The sequence below is a fragment of the Xyrauchen texanus genome, chromosome 5 (genome assembly GCF_025860055.1).
Source record: "Xyrauchen texanus isolate HMW12.3.18 chromosome 5, RBS_HiC_50CHRs, whole genome shotgun sequence".
Lineage (NCBI taxonomy): Eukaryota > Metazoa > Chordata > Actinopteri > Cypriniformes > Catostomidae > Xyrauchen > Xyrauchen texanus.
Window position 1 is genome coordinate 15,976,673 of NC_068280.1, and position 21,063 is coordinate 15,997,735.

At 40.0% G+C, this 21,063-nt stretch overlaps 1 protein-coding gene across 2 annotated transcripts in view; it reads left to right on the forward strand.

Moving 5' to 3' along the window:
- Window positions 1–21,063, forward strand: part of glra3 (glycine receptor, alpha 3) — a 112,731-nt gene that overhangs the window by 67,094 nt on the left and 24,574 nt on the right. For both annotated transcript variants that reach the window (XM_052127254.1, XM_052127255.1), the window contains exon 6: window positions 3,172–3,309. In XM_052127254.1, the coding sequence (XP_051983214.1) occupies window positions 3,172–3,309 (138 nt within the window). The remainder of the gene's footprint in view (window positions 1–3,171; window positions 3,310–21,063) is intronic.

The window sequence follows — 21,063 nt, forward strand, 5'->3', positions numbered from 1 at the left end:
GTTTCTCATTTCAGAATATAACTTCTGCCGGTAGCCAGGATGAGGTCAACTTGTGATTTGATGTGAAACTTGTTTGGCATTAGTGTTCACCTGATAGGCTCGTGTTAAATTATGTCATCAGTTGGCAGTACCCTGTGGACATCCTGCCTGTTGACTTAAAATCATCATGGAGAAGTTAATGTCTGAAATGTGAACTGCATTTTTAAAGGCAATTATTCAGTGACCCCAAAAAGTGTTTAACACTTAAGCCACATTTCAAATATGTATGAATGTCATTGCATTCGATAACAAAATATCAAACCAAGCTGAATCTGCAAGCAAGTGATAGTAAATCTTTTTTTCAGAACTAACTTCACTTTTCTGAGCCAAATTTTGTCTCATGTTTGAGAGATACTAACATCATACATCCACTAAAAGAGAGCAGTTGGATAAATGTAATTGAAAAAATGGCCAATAAAAGTAACTTAGTTCTGAAAAAAGGTCTACCATCATTTGTTTGCAGATGACTTATTTACTTGGTTCCCCATCTGTCACTCACTCGAGGTTGTGTTGAATGTAGTGACACAAGAGGTTCTTTCGGGAGCCTCGGATACCTCTGAATAGGAAAAAAGCCAATACCAAATTGGCGAACAGAATTTGCATGTCCCGCCCTGGTCATATGGGTATAAAAGGCGAGGATCGTGCATCTGACTGATCGTGCATCAGTCAGATTCTGTCTTCGGAGCAGAGCGGTTGTGTGATCAGTGAGCTGAGACACTCACTACTGTTCCACTCACCGCTAAGAGCATTGCTGTTGGATACTATGGCACATTACCAGCGGCTTTCTCCCTTCTCTGCACGCCAGTGCAGTCCACGCCCCTGGGCTCTTCGACAGCGTTTCCTAAAAGAGTATATTTCCTCTAAAAGAGTTTACACATTGGCGTTGAACATCTTTTTAAAGACGCGTCTTTTTCAAGATGCCTTTCCGCCTTTGTGTAGTTCCTGGATGCGGTAGATATCTTTACGCTGCTAATGGTATGATATGCTGCCTCACGTGTATGGGCTGCGATCACACTGAGGCAGCGTTTATGAATGATTCATGGTTATGCTCTTGCAATGAGAACATGGAAACATTGCGGTCACGGCTTTCATTCCTTTAAGGAAACGGCACTCCAGCCACCCCCCGCATCGCGCTTTCTTCCCGCGGGATTGAGGCCGACTCGTCTGGCGATGGAGGCGATTTGGGGAGTTTAGCTTACTCTTGAGAGGCATTATGTGCCCACAGGGACCAGTGCTCAGGCAACTCAGCCGTCTAGGGCTTCAGGCCAACTGGGAAAAGAGCAAGCTCTTGATCCATTCAGACAGCACTGCGATGGTACCGTACATAAACACGCTGTCATGACAGGCTCTGCTCAAAGGAGAGCTCTGGTACTCCCTCAGTTCGGAGTCAAGTCCCCTTGGGACAGATGCGCTGGTACACAGCTGGCATTTCCCCAAGTGAGCCTACTTGCACAGGTGCTGTGCAAGGTCAGGGAGGACGGGGAACAAGTCCTGCTAGTGGCCCCTTACGGGCCTGACTTTTATACCCATACGTCCAGGTGCGGGACATTCGAATTCTGTTTGCCTCTTTTGCATTGGCCTTTTACATATTCATCGACACAATGTCTGGTTCCCTCCATCAGGGAATAGGTGTTACACTAGTAACTTAGACGTTTGTTATTTTTTTATCTAATGCAATGGCATTCATGTACCAAATACATTTTGTGGCCACTTTATAGCAAGCAGGAACAGTAGCAGTCTTTCTACAGATCAAGTGCAGATTGCCTGGTTTAAGTTTAGTGAATAAAGTGGTCAAAGTGTTCTGAAAATCATTCCAAGAGCTTACTGTTGACTTGAAAACAAGCAACTCACTCAATCTCCCCCATGATGACTGCTGTCTGTTGGGTTAAGGCTTTTAATGAAAGCCCCCATGTAACGTCTTCTTCGCCACATTTTACAAAAAGGCCATGCTTGTGTCTGTAAAAGAGTGTTTGATTACTCTTGATGATATGTTTTCCATTTATGTCCATGTCAACATCATATCATTCACTTCCCTGTGCAGATGCAGTTGCAGCCTTAGGGTTATTGGGCTTATGAAGTTGCTAAAGCTTTGTGATAAGATGTGTCTTAATTTCTAAGCCCTGCACCTTTTCATCATGCACAGTAGTTAGAATACTTTATGTCTCAATAGACTATAGTTCAAATATGCAATAATGTTACCAAATAAAATAATCAATCAGTTAGTTTCTTTATTTACTTATTTAAAGTATTCTTCTATTAAAGATCACATCAGTGGCACAGTAATATGAATTTAGTAAGTAAACTGTCAATCTAAAATTTAAGTTGACGTTGTAAAAGTGATGTGATTGAAACATGCACAAAACAAACTGTCTCCCAGTGGAGCAAAATATATTTCAGAGTCAAAAAATCCACTGAAGCCACTAATGTTTGTGTGAAGTTATCTTTTAATAAAAATTCACATTAAAATATTTTGTCAAATTCTAGTTTTGGCCTTGCCTAAAAAACATTTAACAGAATCTGACTGAACATTCTTCTAAAATCTGTATGGTTATCTTAGGCCACACACACACACTAATACATACTGAACACTAATACATTTGAAAATCCATAAATTTTGCCCATTTATGCATCTCATCCACAATTATCCAAACATTTTCACACTGAAAACAGAGCATATAGAAAATGCTTTCCATTACCATACAATTTGCAAAACCATGACGTTTACGTTGAACGTTTTGTGTTCAATTTCAATATTCAATTAAAATATTTCAACAAAATATTTAGTCATTAATCAATCCCTATATGTTCTTGTAAAATGTCTTAGAACAAAGAAAGTGCTCCTGCTTGAAACAATGGTATAAAAAATGTCATAGCAAACAAATAAAATAAAAAAATTCACAACAGACCTTTAATTTTTAAGGCTCCTGCCATATTGGTTCTTTTTACATAACGTCATGACTATCAATTCTGAGATTTCAAAGAATACATAGAATTCAATTTCATAAAGTTTACACATTTTTATTATGAGTTCTACAAAGACATGAATGTTGTTTACAATTTATTATCTTGTAATTACATAATGTATATACATATATAGAAAGAAAATCTAAACCTTTCTCTTCATTCTCCTAGTTGGCTATACAATGAACGACCTCATCTTTGAGTGGCAAGAGAAGGGTCCTGTGCAGGTAGCTGACGGACTCACCCTCCCACAGTTCATCCTCAAGGATGAGTCTGATTTAAGATACTGCACCAAACACTACAACACAGGTAATTTTCACAACTTAGCACAGACAACAAAACAACTAGTGTACCCTAATATAAACTGTTCAAATTACTAAAAATGCTATAATACTGAAAAAAACTGGCATGTCCAAGTTGCCTCCACTAAGTAAGGAACACTATATCAGATCTACTAATCAGCACTGCACTGGTCTCATTTAGAGAGCAGAGGAAAGACTGTGTGTGTGTGTGTGTGTGTGTGGGGGGGGTCTTGGAGAATGTTCTTGCAACCTTCCTTCAATCAGAATCAAGGTTAAGGAGAAGCTTTCATCAGCTGATAATTGAAAAAGCTTGTTATCACTCAGTATCTCTCAGTCTCTGAATTATGCATCCACTCCATTGTGCTCGCCTTGTCCTATCATGGGTGGCACGTAAACATCAAGGGTGGGAGAGACGAAAACACTGTCAGTGCACATTGCCTGAGACTGACTGGTAATTACATACACACACACACACACACACACACACACACACACATACAGCTTAGAGGCCTTCAAGCCCACACAACTCCGATTTGGACATAGATGCAAGTAATCTTCAAAAAACAAAAGAGAAAATAAAAAGAAAGAAAGAAAAATGTTATTCAAAACCAATGGATATAATATTCTATATATAATCAGAATAATGTCTATATATTATCAGACATTAAATATTTAACATAAAGAATTCAACAGCAAGGAGCAGCATTTGTTTATTTTGAATTGCCCTTTTAAACTCCACTCCCACCTTTCTCGATAATGTTTATTATAGCGCACCACTTGAATCATCAGCAGTGATTGTAAGAGGAGCGCTGTGAACTTGACAATGACAAAACAACCAAGGAAGAATTTATGCAACAGTTTTTACCAAATGCTTTCCCTAGGTGAACCAAAAGTCACTGTACGCACTGTAAAGATTCAGTGTAACTGTAAATATGAAGTTGGAACAAACATGCCTAGTTTCATTCTGAAAATAATTTAGAATTAGATTTTCGTGCTTTTTGTTTCCATTCAAGATTGGTTCCACGTGGAAGGTGTATTGCTTTTTATTATGATTTAGTATAATTCTTTCTCGACATGGAGAAACTGAGTATCTGAAACGTCATATGGTTTACACTGGAAATGTGCATACAGACTATTTAATGCAGAGAAGTGGTATAAATATATAAATACTGGAATTACAATCGTGAGAAACAACTTCATCTGCTACTTGTTGATGATTTAAGAAGCTTATTGTTGTGCGCTCCTGATAACGGCAGTGTGTAGAAATGTGTTTACAGTCAGCTACTGCCCAGTCACATGTGCTCACTTATAATGCAGCAGCCTGTCACTGTGATTGTTAACAATCATGTAAAAGGACACGCTTGTCACAGTCCTGTCACTCTCTCAGTTATCATCCATCTATGTCTGTCTTGTGTTTCGTTGTCTGTCTTGGTGTGAGCACATGGCTTCGGTTGTTATTTCCCTACCTTGCGCTTCTCGTTTGGTCTCATGTTTCATGTTCGGAGCATGGTGTCTGGATCCTGACTTCCCTGTCTGGTTCGGTTTTGGTTGGTGTCAGGATTCAGACACTCATGCTCCATGTTTTCTCTGTTATTGGCGTGAGTGCATTGCGCTTTGTCATCTTGGTGGCATGCACTCGTGACCACGGGCATGCTTTGTGTTGCTCTGCGCACCTGGGTCACAATCTGTCTGAGGACCGGTCACTTGGGTGTGAGGTGTCGGGTTTGTGTGAGGCCGAACTCTCGCACAGGCGTCCTGTCTCATTTTGTCGCCTATTGTGTGCATCCCGTGTCGTTTTATGCTCAGGCTTTGTCTAGTGTGGGAATGTGTGGTTTTATTTTGTTTGCCTTTGCTACGCATTCTCTCATCTTGTCTGTCAGATGGCATGAATGTATATTGCCTTGTCTTGGCGATGTGCACTCATGCCATTTGGGTGTTTGTGTCTTGTGAGAGCACATGGCTTCGCTTCTGTGTTACCGCGTGTTTGATTGTACCGTCTCTCAGTCTTGCATCATACCCCGCCTCCTTGTTTGCCCATTATTAGTTCATTTGTTACATCTGCCCTGCCCATTAACCTGTTTGATTTTTCTCCCTATTTTAGTCTCCTCGTGTGTGCTGCCCAGTGCCAGTTCCTCTTGTGCTTGTTTCATGTTCATGACGGTCTCGTCTCTGGTTCCCGTAACTAGTCGTTCCGGTCGGCTTTCAGCTCTCAACATTGTTTGTTCCCTATGGTTTTGATTATTTCTCTATTCATATATTTTTTTACTCTGCATTTGGTTCCTGCCTCTGCTTCATCCTGTGACTGCACTATAGTAATCTAATATTATGCTGTTGTCAAGTCAAGTAAATTTTATTTGTATAGCGCCTTTCACAACACACATCGTTTCAAAGCAGCTTTACAGACGATCAGGCATTAACAGACGATAAAACTGTAATGTCTATAATGTCGATGAATCATCATTGTGTAATTAGATAAAATACAATTGTTTATCGTGTTTAAAAATAAGTAATTAAATAATATTTGTATTAATAACCCCAGTGAGCAAGCTGAAAGCAACTTTGGCCAGGAACTCCATAAGATGTTGATTAATGGAGAAAAATAACCTTGGGAGAAACCAGACTCACTGTGGGGGCCAGTTCCCCTCTGGCTAACATCATGAATATTGTCACGTTCCCCTGTTGTCTGCCCTGTGTTCTGTGTCTCACCAGTCTATTGTTTAGAACTACATTTCCCACAATCCACCTGCCGTCATCACTGCCATTTTGTGTCATTGTTCACACCTGTTTATTATTTGTAATCATCCTGTCCTTGTGTATTTATACCCTGGTTCTTTGTTCTGTTACGAATGAGGCAGCGAAGCAGACGAGGAGAGCGGATCTAAATGCAAGCTCACTTTATTAAAACAGTCAAATCAATAAAACACAAAGGAAAACCCTCAATGGGGAAATAAACATAAAACTAGGAACACGATGAAAACAAAAACTGAAAACTCAGGCAGGGAACACACACCAGGCTAACAACAACATTCAATGATTGACAAAGACAGAACAAAGAACCAGGGTATAAATACACAAGGACAGGATGATTACAAATGATAAACAGGTGTGAACAATGACACAAAATGGCAGTGATGATGGCAGGTGGATTGTGGAAAATGTAGTTCTAAACAATAGACTGGTGAGACACAGAACACAGGGCAGACAACAGGGGAACGTGACAAATATAATGTAAATATTACTTATGTATAGTTAAAGTCATGGTTTAAAATTATTAAACTAAGTGTTAAGGGTCAGTGTTTAAACATCGATTTTGTTTGAACTGTAAGATTAATGACCAATGTCTTTGAAGTCCACCTGGATTAACTGCAGAAGTTCACATAGGTGCAATTGTCCATGTTAATTGGCTGATGAAGGCTTTTGTTGGCAATTGTTAGTCTATGCATTCCATTTCAAGATCGTAGTCCATCAATAGGCCGAAGTGATGCAGGCAGAGATCAGGGATGTGAAATGCAGTTCAACCTGGCCGGTAATTTCGGTGAGGTTCGGTGTGGTCCATCCTAAATCCAAGGTTCAGACAATGGCATATGAAGTATCCCATGTCTTATGATTGGAGTTGGCATTAGTTCATCCTCTGAAAACCATCATAATAGACTGAAGTGATGTTTGGCTGGCACCGGCTGCATTTAGTCATCATCATTCAGCGACACGTAGCAGTGGAGTCCAACACGAAGCATGAATGGTGCTGGATCCAGCTGGTTCTGGTGACCTCAGGATAGGAGTCCCGAGGTTGAGACTGGGAAACAAATAAAATAATATAAGCATAGATGCCATTCAATTTATTGCAGAGTTATAAATCATGATCAATGTTTCTGGTTTCTAGTTCCGGCAGACCCAACTAAAACAGCCTAATTGTGGGTTGGAGGATAAATTAGGTGTATGCCTGGCTAAATAGATAAGTCCTTAGTCTAGACTTAAACTGAGGCAGTGTGTCTGCATCTTGAACAGTGTTAGGGAGACTATTCCATAGTTTAGGAGCCAAATATGTAAAGATCTACCTCGTTTTGTGGATTTTGCTACTAAGTACTGCAGAGCTAGACCATTCAAAGCTTTGTACATAGTTAACAGAATTTTAAAATGAATATGGAATTTAACAGGTTGCCAATGTAATGATGATATGATCATATTTCTTGGTTCTCGTTAGCACTCTGGCTGCTGCATTTTGAACCAATTGAAGTTTATTTATTGATCTTGCTGGATATCCTCCAAGTAATGCATTACAATAATCTAGTCTTGAGGTCATGAACGCATTAATTAGTTTTTCGGCATCAGCAACAGAGAGCATATGCCTTCATTTAACAATATTTCTTAGGTGGAAAAATGCTGTTCTACAAACATTGGTAAATTGTTTTTTAAATATAACACCTAAGTTCTTCGCAGTTGAAGATGATGTAACAGTACATCCATCGAGAGTCAAATTATATTGTAGTGGCTTATTTATTGTAGTTTTTTGGTCCAATAATTAGTACCTCTTTTTTGTCAGAATTGAGTAGAAGGAAATTTCTTGCTATCCAATCTTTTATTTAATTGATACACTCTGCTAATTTCGAGAATTGTGAAATCTCATCAGGTTTTGAAGAAATATAAAGTTGTGTATTGTCGGCAGAGCAGTGGAAACTTACTCCACGATTCCTGATAATATCTCCCACGGGAAGCATATACATGGAGAAAAGCAGAGGCCCTAAAACTGATCCCTGTGGCACTCCATATTTTACTTTTGTTTGGTTTGACAATTCCTCATTTACATAGACAAAGTGGTAGCGGTCTACTAAATATAACCTAAACCATGCTAATGCAACTCCACAAATGCCAAAATAATTCTCTAGCCTATTCAAGAGAATGTTGTGTTCTATCATGTCAAATGCAGCACTAAGATCTAAAAGAACTAGAAGAGAAATGCAGGCGCGATCAGTTGATAAGAGCAAGTCATTTGTAACTCTGATAAGTGCAGTCTCTGTACTGTGATGAGGCCTAAATCCTGACTGAAATTCTTCGTATATACTATTTCTCTGTAGAAATAACATATTTGGGAGGATAATTCTTATGATGTGAGGAAGAGGCAGATGGGAATTGCGGATCCAAACGCGGTTCTTTTATTGACAACAACGGAGAAAACAGGAACAAAGGAAAAAACCACGATGGGCAAAACAAAACTAAGACAGGAGAACATCGAAGGTACACGGAAACTGGATGAACACGACAAGACAGGCAGGGCAGGCAAGACAACAGGATCCGGGCATCAACAAACATAGGAACGGTGGGAACATGAACATTCAACGAACGACAAGGAGTGGAAAGCAACCAGGGTTTATATACACAAGGACAGGATGATTACAAATGATAAACAGGTGCAAACAATGACACAATGATGGCAGTGATGAGGGCAGGGAACTATGGGAAATTTAGTGCATGACAGTGACATGTGAAACGCGGGGCAGACAACAGGGAATCGTAACAGAATCCCCCCTCAAAGGATCGGATTCCAGACGATCCTAAAACAAAAAAAAACACAAAAACAGAATCATCCAGGGGATGCAGACCAAAAGAGGGTACACGGGGCAAACAGACAGTCCAAGGGGGGCACAAGGGGCAAAGAGACAGTTCAAGGGGCACGAAGGGGCAGACTGGCAGTCCAAGGGGGTACAGAGGGCAAGAAGGCAGTCCAAGGGGGCACCGAGGGCAGGCAGACAGTCCAAGGGGGCACAAGGGGCAGACAGACAGTCCAAGGGGAGCACAAGACGGGGACTGGGTCAGGTGGCCTGGGAGCTGGCCACAGGACAGGGACAGGTTCAGGAGGCCTGGGAGGCGGCCAAAGGACAGGGACAGGTTCAGGAGGCCTGGGAGGCGGCCACAGGGCAAGGACAAGTTCAGGAGGCCTGGGAGGCGGCCACAGGGCAAGGACAGGTTCAGAAGGCCGAGCCCTGGGAGGAGCCCTGGGAGGTGGAGCCGTGGGAGGTGGAGCCGTAGGAGGCTCTAGAGGCGGAGACCTGGAAGGCTCGAGAGGCGGAGCCCTGGGAGGCTCGAGAGGCGGAGCCATAGGAGGCTCGGGACACAGAGCCGTAGGAGGCTCGAGAGGCGGAGCCCTGGGAGGCTCTGGAGGCGCTGGCTCTTGGACGGTCATGGCTACAGGCGCTGGCTCTTGGACGGTCATGGCTACTGGCGCTGGCTCTTGGACGGTCGAGGCTACTGGCGCTGGCTCTTGGACGGCCGAGGCTACTGGCGCTGGCTCAGGGACGGTCGAGGCTACAGGCGCTGGCTCTGGAATGGTCGAGGCTACAGGTGCTGGCTCTGGGACAGTCGAGGCTACAGGCGCTGGCTCTGGGACAGTCGAGGCCACAGGCGCTGGCTCGCTGACGGTAGGGGCCGCAGGTGCTGGCTCGCTGACCGTGGCAGGCGTAGGCGCTGGCTCGCTGACCGTGGCAGGCGTAGAGGGACGAATCATGGGCAAATGGAGAGTTACCACTGTGGGAGGAGCTACGGGGTCCTCCTCGACGACGCCCACAGTGAACGAGGAATCTCCTCCATGAATTCGCGGAGCGTCCAGCCGGCAACCACTCCTTGAGCGCACTGTTTAGGTTCGCCCGGAAGAACACCACCAGGGAGGAGTCAGGGAAGTGGTTGGCACTCGCAATCGCGAGAAAATCGGGGATGTGCTCTTCAGCCGGACGGTCTCCCTGCATCAGGCTGAGCAGCTGACAGTTCGTTTTAAGAACCGCTAGATCCATGTTTGGTCGTTCGTTCTGTTATGACGTGAGGAAGAGGCAGACGGGAAGTGCGGATCCAAACGCGGTTCTTTTATTGACAACAACGGAGAAAACAGGAACAAAGGAAAAAACCATGATGGGCAAAACAAAACTAAGACAGGAGAACATCGAAGGTACACGGAAACTGGATGAACACGACAAGACAGGCAGGGCAGGCAAGACAACAGGATCCGGGCATCAACAAACATAGGAACGGTGGGAACATGAACATTCAACGAACGACAAGGAGTGGAAAGCAACCAGGGTTAATATACACAAGGACAGGATGATTACAAACGATAAACAGGTGCGAACAATGACACAATGATGGCAGTGATGAGGGCAGGGAACTATGGGAAATGTAGTGCATGTCAGTGACATGTGAAACGCGGGGCAGACAACAGGGAATCGTAACAATAATATCCTTTCTAGTATTTTTGACATAAACGGGAGATTTGAAATCAGTCTATAATTAGCCAGTTCTCCAGGATCAAGTTGTGGCTTCTTAATAAGCGGTTTGATAACTGCCATTTGAAAGTTTGAATGTCTAATAATATTAAGATGAGGTTCTGAGATTACAGGGGGATACCTCTTTTAAGAGCTTAGTTGTTACAGGATCTAACAAACATGTTGTGGCTTTTGATGTTTCAATAAGTTTTGTTAGCTCTTCATGACCTATGACAGAGAAGGATTGAAGTTGCACGTGAAGAAAATTATTAGACACTGTTTTCTGAGGTGCTATGACATATGATTGCATAATTCTAATTTTATTTCTCATTATTTCAATTTTATCTGTAAAGAAATTCATGAAGTCATTACTCTTGTGCTGCGACGGAATATCTGGTTCTGTTGAGGCTTTATTCCTAACCAATTAAGCCACAGTTCTGAATAAACATCTAGGATATTTGTGTTTATTTTTTATGAGTTTACTAAAATATGCTCGCCTGGCAGCTTTTAGTGCCTGTCTGTATCTACAGACACTATCCTTTCATGCACCACAAAATACTTCTAATTTTGTATTTTTCAACAACATTTCAACAACATTTACCGAGCTACTCTCTTGAGAGCATGAGTGTGATCATTGTACAATGGTGCAGGGCTTATGTCTTTAATTTTCTCAAATTTCGAAGTGGGGCGACAATATCAAGAGTGCTAGAGAAGACTTTATATTTTTTGTTATTTCATCAAGTTCTTCTGGGCTTTGGGGTTTATTGAGTGTATGATATAGATCTGGAAGATTATAAGTGAAGCTATCTTTAGTGGTCGAAAGAATAGTTCTACCTGAACGATAGCGTGGTGTAGATTGAGTAACATTAGATGATTGCAGCATATAAGAGACGAGGTAATGATCCGAGATGTCATCGCTCTGCTGCAGAATTTCTATATTATCAACATCAACTCCATATGACAGAATTAAATCTAATGTATGATTATGGCGATGAGTTGGTCCTGTTACATTTTGTCTGACTCCAAGAGAGTAGAGAATATCGATAAATGCTAATCCCAATGTATCATTTTCATTATCTATGTGAATGTTGAAGTCACCAACATTTAATGCTCTATCTACAGTAACTACAAGATCTGATAAAAAATTAGCAAATTCTCCAAAGAAATCAGAATAAGGCCCGGGTGATCTATACATTGTAGCAAGGGCAAAAGAAGACAGAGATTTTTTATTTATATCTAACGGTGTCACATTAAGTAAGGGTTAATGCCCGACGAGGTGTCCATTGTCAGGTTTTAATGGACGACGGCGAGGTGTGAACCGGCCGACACGCAGCGGAGGACGGTTGCCTCCGCTTCTACCATGGTCACTTGCCAAATAAAACATTTTTAAAACATTAGTTTATATTTTAATTAGGCTAAATCTAGTTTTTACAAATAATAACTTGCCTGACGGTTTATTTAGCAACCGGAGATATTTATAGTCTGCTCAGCTTGTAGAACCCTTCAGGTTCAAAAATGCATTTTTTTTTTCATGAAACACAAAGGTAGGCATAGTTATTTTTTTATTAACATAAAACAATTAATCAAACAACAATCATACAAAAAAAACAATCAGTTCTGCGCTCCAGCGATTTGCGCTTATAGAGGGCAATAAATTAATCAGATCAAAGAGAGTGTCATTTGCCTACATGCTAGCTTTTTTATTTACAATTAATTTCAACGTTTCCATTTATAGTGCAATTTGAAAAAGTCGGCCAGTCAGACATAGGGGCCTTTGAAGGAGGATCCACAAAATCTGGGTACTGCCCATGATGGGCACTTGATGCAGACAGTACGTTGCTCCAGCTTCGTCTCTCACGGACTGACGGAGCCCAGTAAGCCCGCAGACTGCTCTCGCATCGATGGCCTGTCACCGACATTATTTGACGGCTCTCCAGTCCAGCATCGGAGAGTCGACCTACAGCGGTGCTTCGGAGGCTGTGGTTAGTGTAGACCTTCGAAAGACCCACCACCTATGATAATACGATGATGATAATAATAGTTATAATTATAATAAAAGTAGGTCTACTAGGCCTAATAATACATTTATATTGACATAAATTGTAAATACATCTTCGCTGATCTTTTTCATCATGTTCCCGAGGTAGTGGATACCCATTGGCTCGCGGCTGTACCACACTTCGGAAGCGGATGTCACGGTGCGCTTCGGATAGTGGTAGAAAGCTTTTGCGTCAGATGGACATTTGGACACATAGGACGTGAAACTTTTTACCGGACACAGCGGATCCCCAGGTCTGGCAAACATAAAACCTCGGAAGTTTTCCTTATCTGGGTCATTCGGATCGTTGTGGTTTTTGGTGTGCGGATTGTAAGCCAGGGTGACAAACTCAACCCCATCCTCATCTCTCTGGACTTTAAAAGACTGCATGGAGAGCTCCCGGTTGCCCTCCCTGCCACGCCGAGCCAAACACAGCTGGATGTCAAACCAGACTTTTCTGACCAGGCCAAGGGGCGTATCGGGAGACAGTACAGGTGAATTCTTTATGATTTCAAGATCAGACTCAGAAATACGTGAATGGTGAACGCTGGTATCTTTACCGCTTTTTCTGTAACGCTTAATTATTGCTTTAAACACAGCATTACAGGTCATGAATCTGGTGTCAGTTATAATATTGAATTCCCTTATATGGCGGTTGATACCGACTCTCAGGCTCCTTAGGCTTGAAACGCTGTACTCTCCACCTGCCTTGGTTGTCTGGACAGCTGCGTAAAACTCCCGCAGGGTCTCATTCAGAGCAGCAGCGGTGTAATTTTCAAAGCTGGAGTCCATTTCTTTTTGAACAATAAAGTCTCTGAGTGTATTTACTGCCCATTTCGTATTTTTTTTCGTGTTGATCTCATCTTTTTCGTCTTCTATTTGATTAAATTCTCCCGGTGTTATCTCTTTGTGTCGTTTATCCGTTTTATTTACATTTTTTCTTTCTTCAGCAGCATCCCAGTCGTCAAAGTTGTCATATTCGCCATAAATGTTAAAAGAAATAACGAAGTCGCTCATTGTTGTATTAGTAGGCTATGTAATATCTAACTAACATTAGATGTTTGTTTTGACAGAGCAAATTGTTAACGGATACTTTGACTGCCTGTTGCTATGGTTACTCACAGCTGTTGTAGGCAGCGCATTTATTTATTAATTTCGAATGGTAAACAGGCAGTTTCACCAGAACTACTTTACTAGGTGTCCTCTATCACTTTTTAACGGACACCCTGCAGCCAATCAGAATCGAGTATTCACCCAGACCATGGTATAAGCATTATTAGTTCAAAAGACTTACATTTATATCCTGTCCTCTGAGTAACACCAAAAACTTCACTGTAAATTGTAGCAAAACCTCCTCCTCGACCCTTCAGACGTGGCTCATGTTTATAACAATAACCTGTGGGAGTAGATTCATTTAAACTAATATATTCATCTGGTTTAAGCCAGGTTTCAGTCAAATCCAATCTATGATCTATAATCATTTCATTAACAATTAGTGCTTTGGTAGATCTAATGTTTTGTAGCCCTATTTTATATGATGTGTATTTTTAATTTGTTTGTTTTGTTCAGGTTTGACCTTAATCAAATTTTTTCTAAATGATTTAGTGAGGGTATTGTGTTTGGTAGTCTGGGGAACAGACACAGACTCTATGAGATATCTAGATATCTCTATGTGTTGTAGTTTATGTGACCTGTGTGACGTCTCAAGGCAGCTAGCAGACGTTTGTATTAACCAGTTTGTCTGCTTCCTGACCTGGGCCCCAGTTAGTCAAATACTATCATTATTAAGACTATGAGCCAAATTACTAGAGAGGAGAGCGGCACCTTCCCTGGAGGGATGGAGTCTGTCTCTCTTTAGCGGGTAAGGTCTACCCCAAAAACTCTTCCAATTGTCTATAAATCCTATTTTATTCTTCAGACACTACTCAGACATCCAGCCATTCGGTGACACTAATCTACTATAAACCTCATCACTACGACGAGCAGGGAGGGGACCAGAGCATATTACAGTGTCTGACATCGTTTTTGCAAATTCGCACACCTCTTTAACATTATTTTTGTGATCACCGGCTGGCGAAGCCGGACATCGTTAGTGCCGACATGGATAACAATTTTAGAACATCTACGTTTAGCATTAGCCAGCAATTGTAAATTTGATTTGATGTCAGATGCTCTGGCCCCCGAAATGCAATTAACAACAGTGGCTGGAGTCTCTATTTCCATGTTCCTTACAATAGAATCGCCAATAAAAAGGGCTCTTTCAACATGATTCTCAGTGGGTGTACCACTGAGTGGGGAGAATCGATTGGAAACCCTAACAGGAACGGGAAAGTGGTGTCTCTTTGCTGAGCGAGTATGCCGCAGAGACGTCACCCAAATGCCCTGCTGCAGAGGCTCTACAGCCGGAACCAAAGTGTGTATGTTGCTCTCTGTACTACTCGCATCCGAAACAGTATCTACTGGCTTCTTAATAATTAATAATCTAGCAAGTTTCCCCAACTTAAAATTTTTTGGTTTCCAGTTCCAGAACATTCCTAGAATAGAGCTTTAAAGTATGTTTTTGGTTTTCCAGGAAAATCATCTTTACAGAAATTGAATGTTTGTTTTAAGTTGTACACAATGTTTCCCCTACATTCCCTTAACCTCGTAAATTCTAGATCCTCTCTGCAACCCTTCTCTCCTTCAACACTGAAAACTGTGCCTTGTTTTTCAGTTTCCTAAAAACTTCTTCAGCACCATTAATATGCAGATATTAAAGAAAATTATAAAAAAAAAAAAAAACTATGACTCAACACAGTCAATGGTTTTAAAATAAGAAATGTATTGACAGATATAAAAAAATAACATAAACATTCAATAAACCATTGAATTACCCTTAACCAGGCTAACGTTAGATTCATTTCTTACTGTACAGTTTAGTCAAGACATCTCTGTTTCTCTTCAGATGTAGCCAATAAACAGAAAACTTCTCGGTTAAACTTACACATCATATTATTTTCGATTTTATGAGTCAAATCTGTATCAAATCAATAACATTTAGCCTATAGATAACCTCACATTTAGAAGTAATTATTTATTGAGAAAAGCGATAGAAAGAATGTTGAATGTTGAATGTTGAAAGAATGAGTCAGTGAGTCTGTCTTCGAATGACCATTCATTTTAAAATTGTGCAAGAGCCTGAATTTCTGTGCCTGAATGACGCGCATGCAGATCAAATGTGCATTCATATACAGCAAGGCTGTGGCATCATTTCAAAAGTGAGGGGGACAGCATATTTTGCACATGAAGTGTAAGACATTAATTTTTAGTTTAAGTCCTGAATTAACTTTATGCTGATTTAATAACTATTGCACCAAATCAAAAGGGAGCACATTGAATGTATTAAATTAATTTACCAGAAAGTTTTTGATTTCTTACAACTTACACTGTAAAAAGGCTAATTTTGTATATTTGGAATCTATTTCTACCTGATCTAACCTTAAAAAAAAAGGTTATGGTTAGAGTTAGGGTTAGGGTTACCCTAACCCTAACACTTTTGTGTCAGGGTTCAGAAAGAAGAGGATTCAATTGCAGGGTAAACCATGGTTTATTGGGAAATAAACAAGCACGAGCTGAACAGGATAAGGTCCACAGACAATAACGGCCTCAGAAAGCGTTGACTAGGTCCATGAAACGGTAACTCCCAGCCAAGAGCAGTCCGCACAAGAGGTCAAGGATGGTGGCGAATGAGATGGGGGAAGCAACAGGCAGTGGTGAGGCGCGGCAAAGGAGAAGGGAGATGACTGCTGGTAGGCCGGAGGTGGCGGGGGAATAAGCTCTGTCCAGCAGCCTGAAAGACAGGGAGACTGGAGAGAAGAAAAAAAAGAAAAAGGGAAAAGACTAAACTGCTCGGAATGCAAGCCACAGGGGATAAGGAAAAAAATAAGCAAAAACCTATTAACTATGCCAAGTTAATGTATAGGAAAAATACATAAAAATAATCAATAAAGATAAAAATTATAAATCAAATCAGGGCTGATAACAAGCTGGGATCAAGACAAAAGAAAAGTAAAATAGGAAAAAACTTGGAATCCAAAGCAAATCAAAATTGAAGAAAAATAAAACTTGACTAGACTACCAAGAACAGCAAGATACAAAGCAAGATGTGAATAACAACACACAAAACATGATCAAGGGACAAAAAACTCAAAGGGTATATAAAGAGAGGCTAATGAGGAGTAACACGTGAGTGTAATGTTGAACTAACAAGGTAACAAGAGGGAGGGGCGACAACTAGCAGTTGAACGCATGGAAAAACAACACGTGCAGGAACACATGGTGAACGAACACTAAACACCACACGCCGAAGCGATAAACTGCCTGCGGGCAGACAAAAAAGACAGCCAAGTGCTCTGGACGAACATCAACACCGACACAAACACAACTAGGTTGATCAAACAGGCGTCCTGACATTTTGTTGCTAATGTAACCAGGTGGCTTTAGTTATTATTTGTTTTTCATTTAAAAAGCGGTTAAATTAGATGTTACCGCTGCAGATTTTTTTTTTTTTATATATAGCACAAGCTACCTGACAAAACATTTTTAAATGCACTACATGAGAGGGATAAAATCAGTCATACATGATTGATACTGTCCTTCATATGCAAAACACAAAGAACAAATTGGGTATATTTACACTCTTTAGAAGAAAGAAAAGTTAACCTAAAAATGTACTTTATGTGGTAACATCTAAATGGTAACAAGTTTGATTGTCAAAAGTCAAAAATATTATTTAACACAACTGAAAGAATTCTGCTTCAGGGGTTAGATCAAGTAGAACTAGCTTTTTAAGGTTACAGTTGCAGGTTATCACTTTTTAGTGACCTGTCCTGTGACAGACTAAATTCAAGTAAGATTCAGAGGAAACGAAATGTGTAATTTTATAATGAAGATTTGGCTGGAAATAAATACAAAAAGTTTTAAACCAGTTTCAGTGTTGGCATAGTTACTCCACTTCGCCTTTGTGGGGCAGAATTTGACTGCAAATTTCAAGAGAAAAACACATTTTCCTGACTGGATAATGTTAAATTTGATAAGCCATCTCAAACCCAGAATTAATACTTAAACGATATTTAGGAATGCTTTTTAAAAATCTATCTATCTATCTATCTATCTATCTATCTATCTATCTATCTATCTATCTATCTATCTATCTATCTCTCTCTCTCTCTCTCTCTCTCTCTCTCTCTCTCTCTCTATTCACAAACACATGCACAAAAACTGCTGTGCCACCCTCAAAATGTTACTGTTCCCCTCTAGCCACCCCATAAAATAAATCCAGGAGGTACCACTGACTGTATGTTCAGGGACACTAAAGGGAGCTAGATGTCAGTCCAGGTATTCCCTGAACTCCCACCAAATATCTTATGTAGTAATTTAATAAATATTGGCACACATAATGCATACTGATATTGATTGAGTTAAGAGTTGCATGTCCAAATAAAAGGTTAGCAAAATGTGTGTCCAGGTTTGAAGTATTATGGGTTTATTTAGTTTATGCATAACACATTTTGTATATGTATTAAACAGAGAGTAGATGCTACAGACCATAATCTTAACGTATCCATACTTACAACTGCTATATGCCTACATTTTAAAAGGACATTATGCTAAAGAATTCACAAAACAAGGTAAAATAAATAATTGCAACCATGGAAAATATATAAATTGGCTATAATTATATAACATCGGCAGCTTTTATTCATATATTAACATTATTGATCATATGCAGCAGTATACAGTATTTATATATGTTTATTTTATGTGACCATAACATGCCTAGTTTTGGTCTGTAAAGAGCATAATAAAAAGTAGCACATAGTTTTCAAAAATCACTAACACTGTATTCAGCTGGTTGCCTTCTCAGAGGGAGAAGCCGTTAGAATTAAATGGGGACTGTGTAATGTATGTGCCCATAAGTTCATGTAGTTTGTCTTATTTCAGGCAAAATCATTCTTATTACGAACATGAACCATATCATTCAAAGTTTTAATTTTAAGCACAAAGTACAAAGCAACTTCAATCTACCGGGGTCTAAATGGCTTTTTACATTTTTCTTTTACATTTCAGAATGCTTGAACCCATTTTCCTTTTCTTTTTTACTTTATTTTTAATCTTTTTATTTCACTTTCTCTCTCCCTCTTTGGCACTCTATTCTTTGTTGTTACTGTATAATGCTTTGTTGACCTTTCTTAATCCTGTTTATACATGAAGCTGCTTGCCAAAGAAATACACCGGTGAAAAGGCCACTGGCCAACCCTAAAAGCTGTAACACAGAAACCTTAAAACGGTTCAGGAGAGGCAGGCTTGGTGAACTTTGTTGTTTTGCTAATTTAGTGCTTCTGTATCTAGGCCAGCAAGGCACTAAAGCACTGAAAATGGAAATTTATAGTAAACAATGACTTAAATAATGATCTGTTTCTCACCCACACTTATTATGTCGCTTCTAAAAGACATGGATTTAACCACTGGAGCCTTGTGGATTACTTTTATGCTGCATGTATGTAATTTTTGGAGCTTCAAAGGTCTGGTCACCATTCACTTGCATTGTAAGGACCAACAGAGCTGAGATATTCTTCTAAAAAATCTTTGTTTGTGTTATACAGAAGAAAGAAAGTAATACACATCTGGGATGGGTTGTAAGTGTGTAAAAGATTATAGAATTGTCATTTTTGGGTGAACTATCGCTTTAATGCTCTGTCTACTTATTATCTCCAAAACAGACATTTTATTTTACAATTTGTTATACTGTTGTTTATGTTAAATGCAAGGATAAACAACAAGAAAGAGAGTACCAAACATATATTCTCTTTCTACATACAGTATTTGTATATAGAATAGTATCATAGAAACACTGAAGTAGTTGTCACACTGGGAAGATGTCACAAGGGCTATATCTCAGTAATTTGTATGTTGGTTTCAAATAACAAGTTCAAAAACCTCTCAAATGACAATAATTTTTGTGAATTGTATCCTACTAAGTTCAATTTCACTATCATCATATTTTATGGTAATCTCTCTAGTAAAAAATCTAATAAAAAAATAAATGAAAATAAGCAAACCAAACTGGCATCCATTCAGGCAAGTGTCGACTATATTATGAAGGCAGATTTTTACCCAAATTCTTAAATAGGCTGCTTTGGACAAAGGTATTTTCATAAATGTCAGGTTGGAGTAGCTTGCCACATTTTTATCGGGGCAGGCTGTCACATGTTTTAAATGCCATTCATTTATAAAACATTTAAAAAAACATTTAACATTTTTGTTGACCAAAACAATGCTTTGATATTTTTGTATATTACTGTTATTGGGACAAATTGTCACATGAGGTCAACATATGTTCAATAAACTATGAATCTCCTAGGCAATAAAAGTGAAAATCTTCAATAGCCTTTTTGCAGCCAAGGTTTTAAGGTATTTGGCTTTGCAGAAATTGGCTTGATCCTGCAGAAATTGACTTGAATTGACCCTGAGAAATACACACTAGAGTAAAAAGTGTGACAACTATAGCCCCGGTCTCCCCTATATTGTTGTAAAGTCACTTCATTATCCATGTATAATATTGGAGTGGCTGAGGCTTAGGTGGTAGAGTGGGTTGGTCACTAATTGTATGGTTGGCGGTTCGATTCCTGGCCCACATGACACCACATGCCGAAGTGTCCTTGGGCAAGACACTGAACCCCAAGTTTTTCCCAATGGCAGGCTAGAACCTTGCATGGCAGCTCTGCTGTCACTGGTGTGTGCGTGCGTGCATGGGAGTCACAGTGTAAATCGCTTTGAAAACTGCAGCGCTTAAAAAAAGCACTATATAAGTGCAGACCATTTATTGTTTGCTCAGTTAAGTATGTACAATGACATAGAATGGATAGATTTTTCTCTGAAGTTTGAATGCAATTTTACAGGGCTTCATTCAGTGTCTGGCCTGTATACAATCCATACATTGTTCTTGTAGGTTATTTGCCGCAGGCATCTCCACTTGATTGAAAACCACTTAGTGTCCAAACTGCTCTTTGCATTTACCTAAGATGGAATAAATAATGCAATGCTTGATCTATGTCATATTTCAGTTCACTGATGGACCACATATTTCTAACAATGTCACACTGTGAAATATTCAACACTTTATTTTTGCTGGTATTACATGTGGACTGGGATCTGTCAGATAATTGAGTTGAAAAATTCCATATTTCCCTTTTGGGTAAAGACACATGTCTCTGCAAGCAAATGTCCACTATGAAGCTACTGCATAGTTATACATCTATCCTCTGTGATTATATATGGAATGTGCAGTCACCACCCCCAAATCTACCCATAGGCCTTTTTTTTTAAATCGTATTACTTGTACAAACAGCCCCTTAGTCCTTAGGGGTTCCATATTAAGAGTCACAGGGGCACAATAGAAGCTAACACTTCAAACTAGTCACATTATCCATTAATT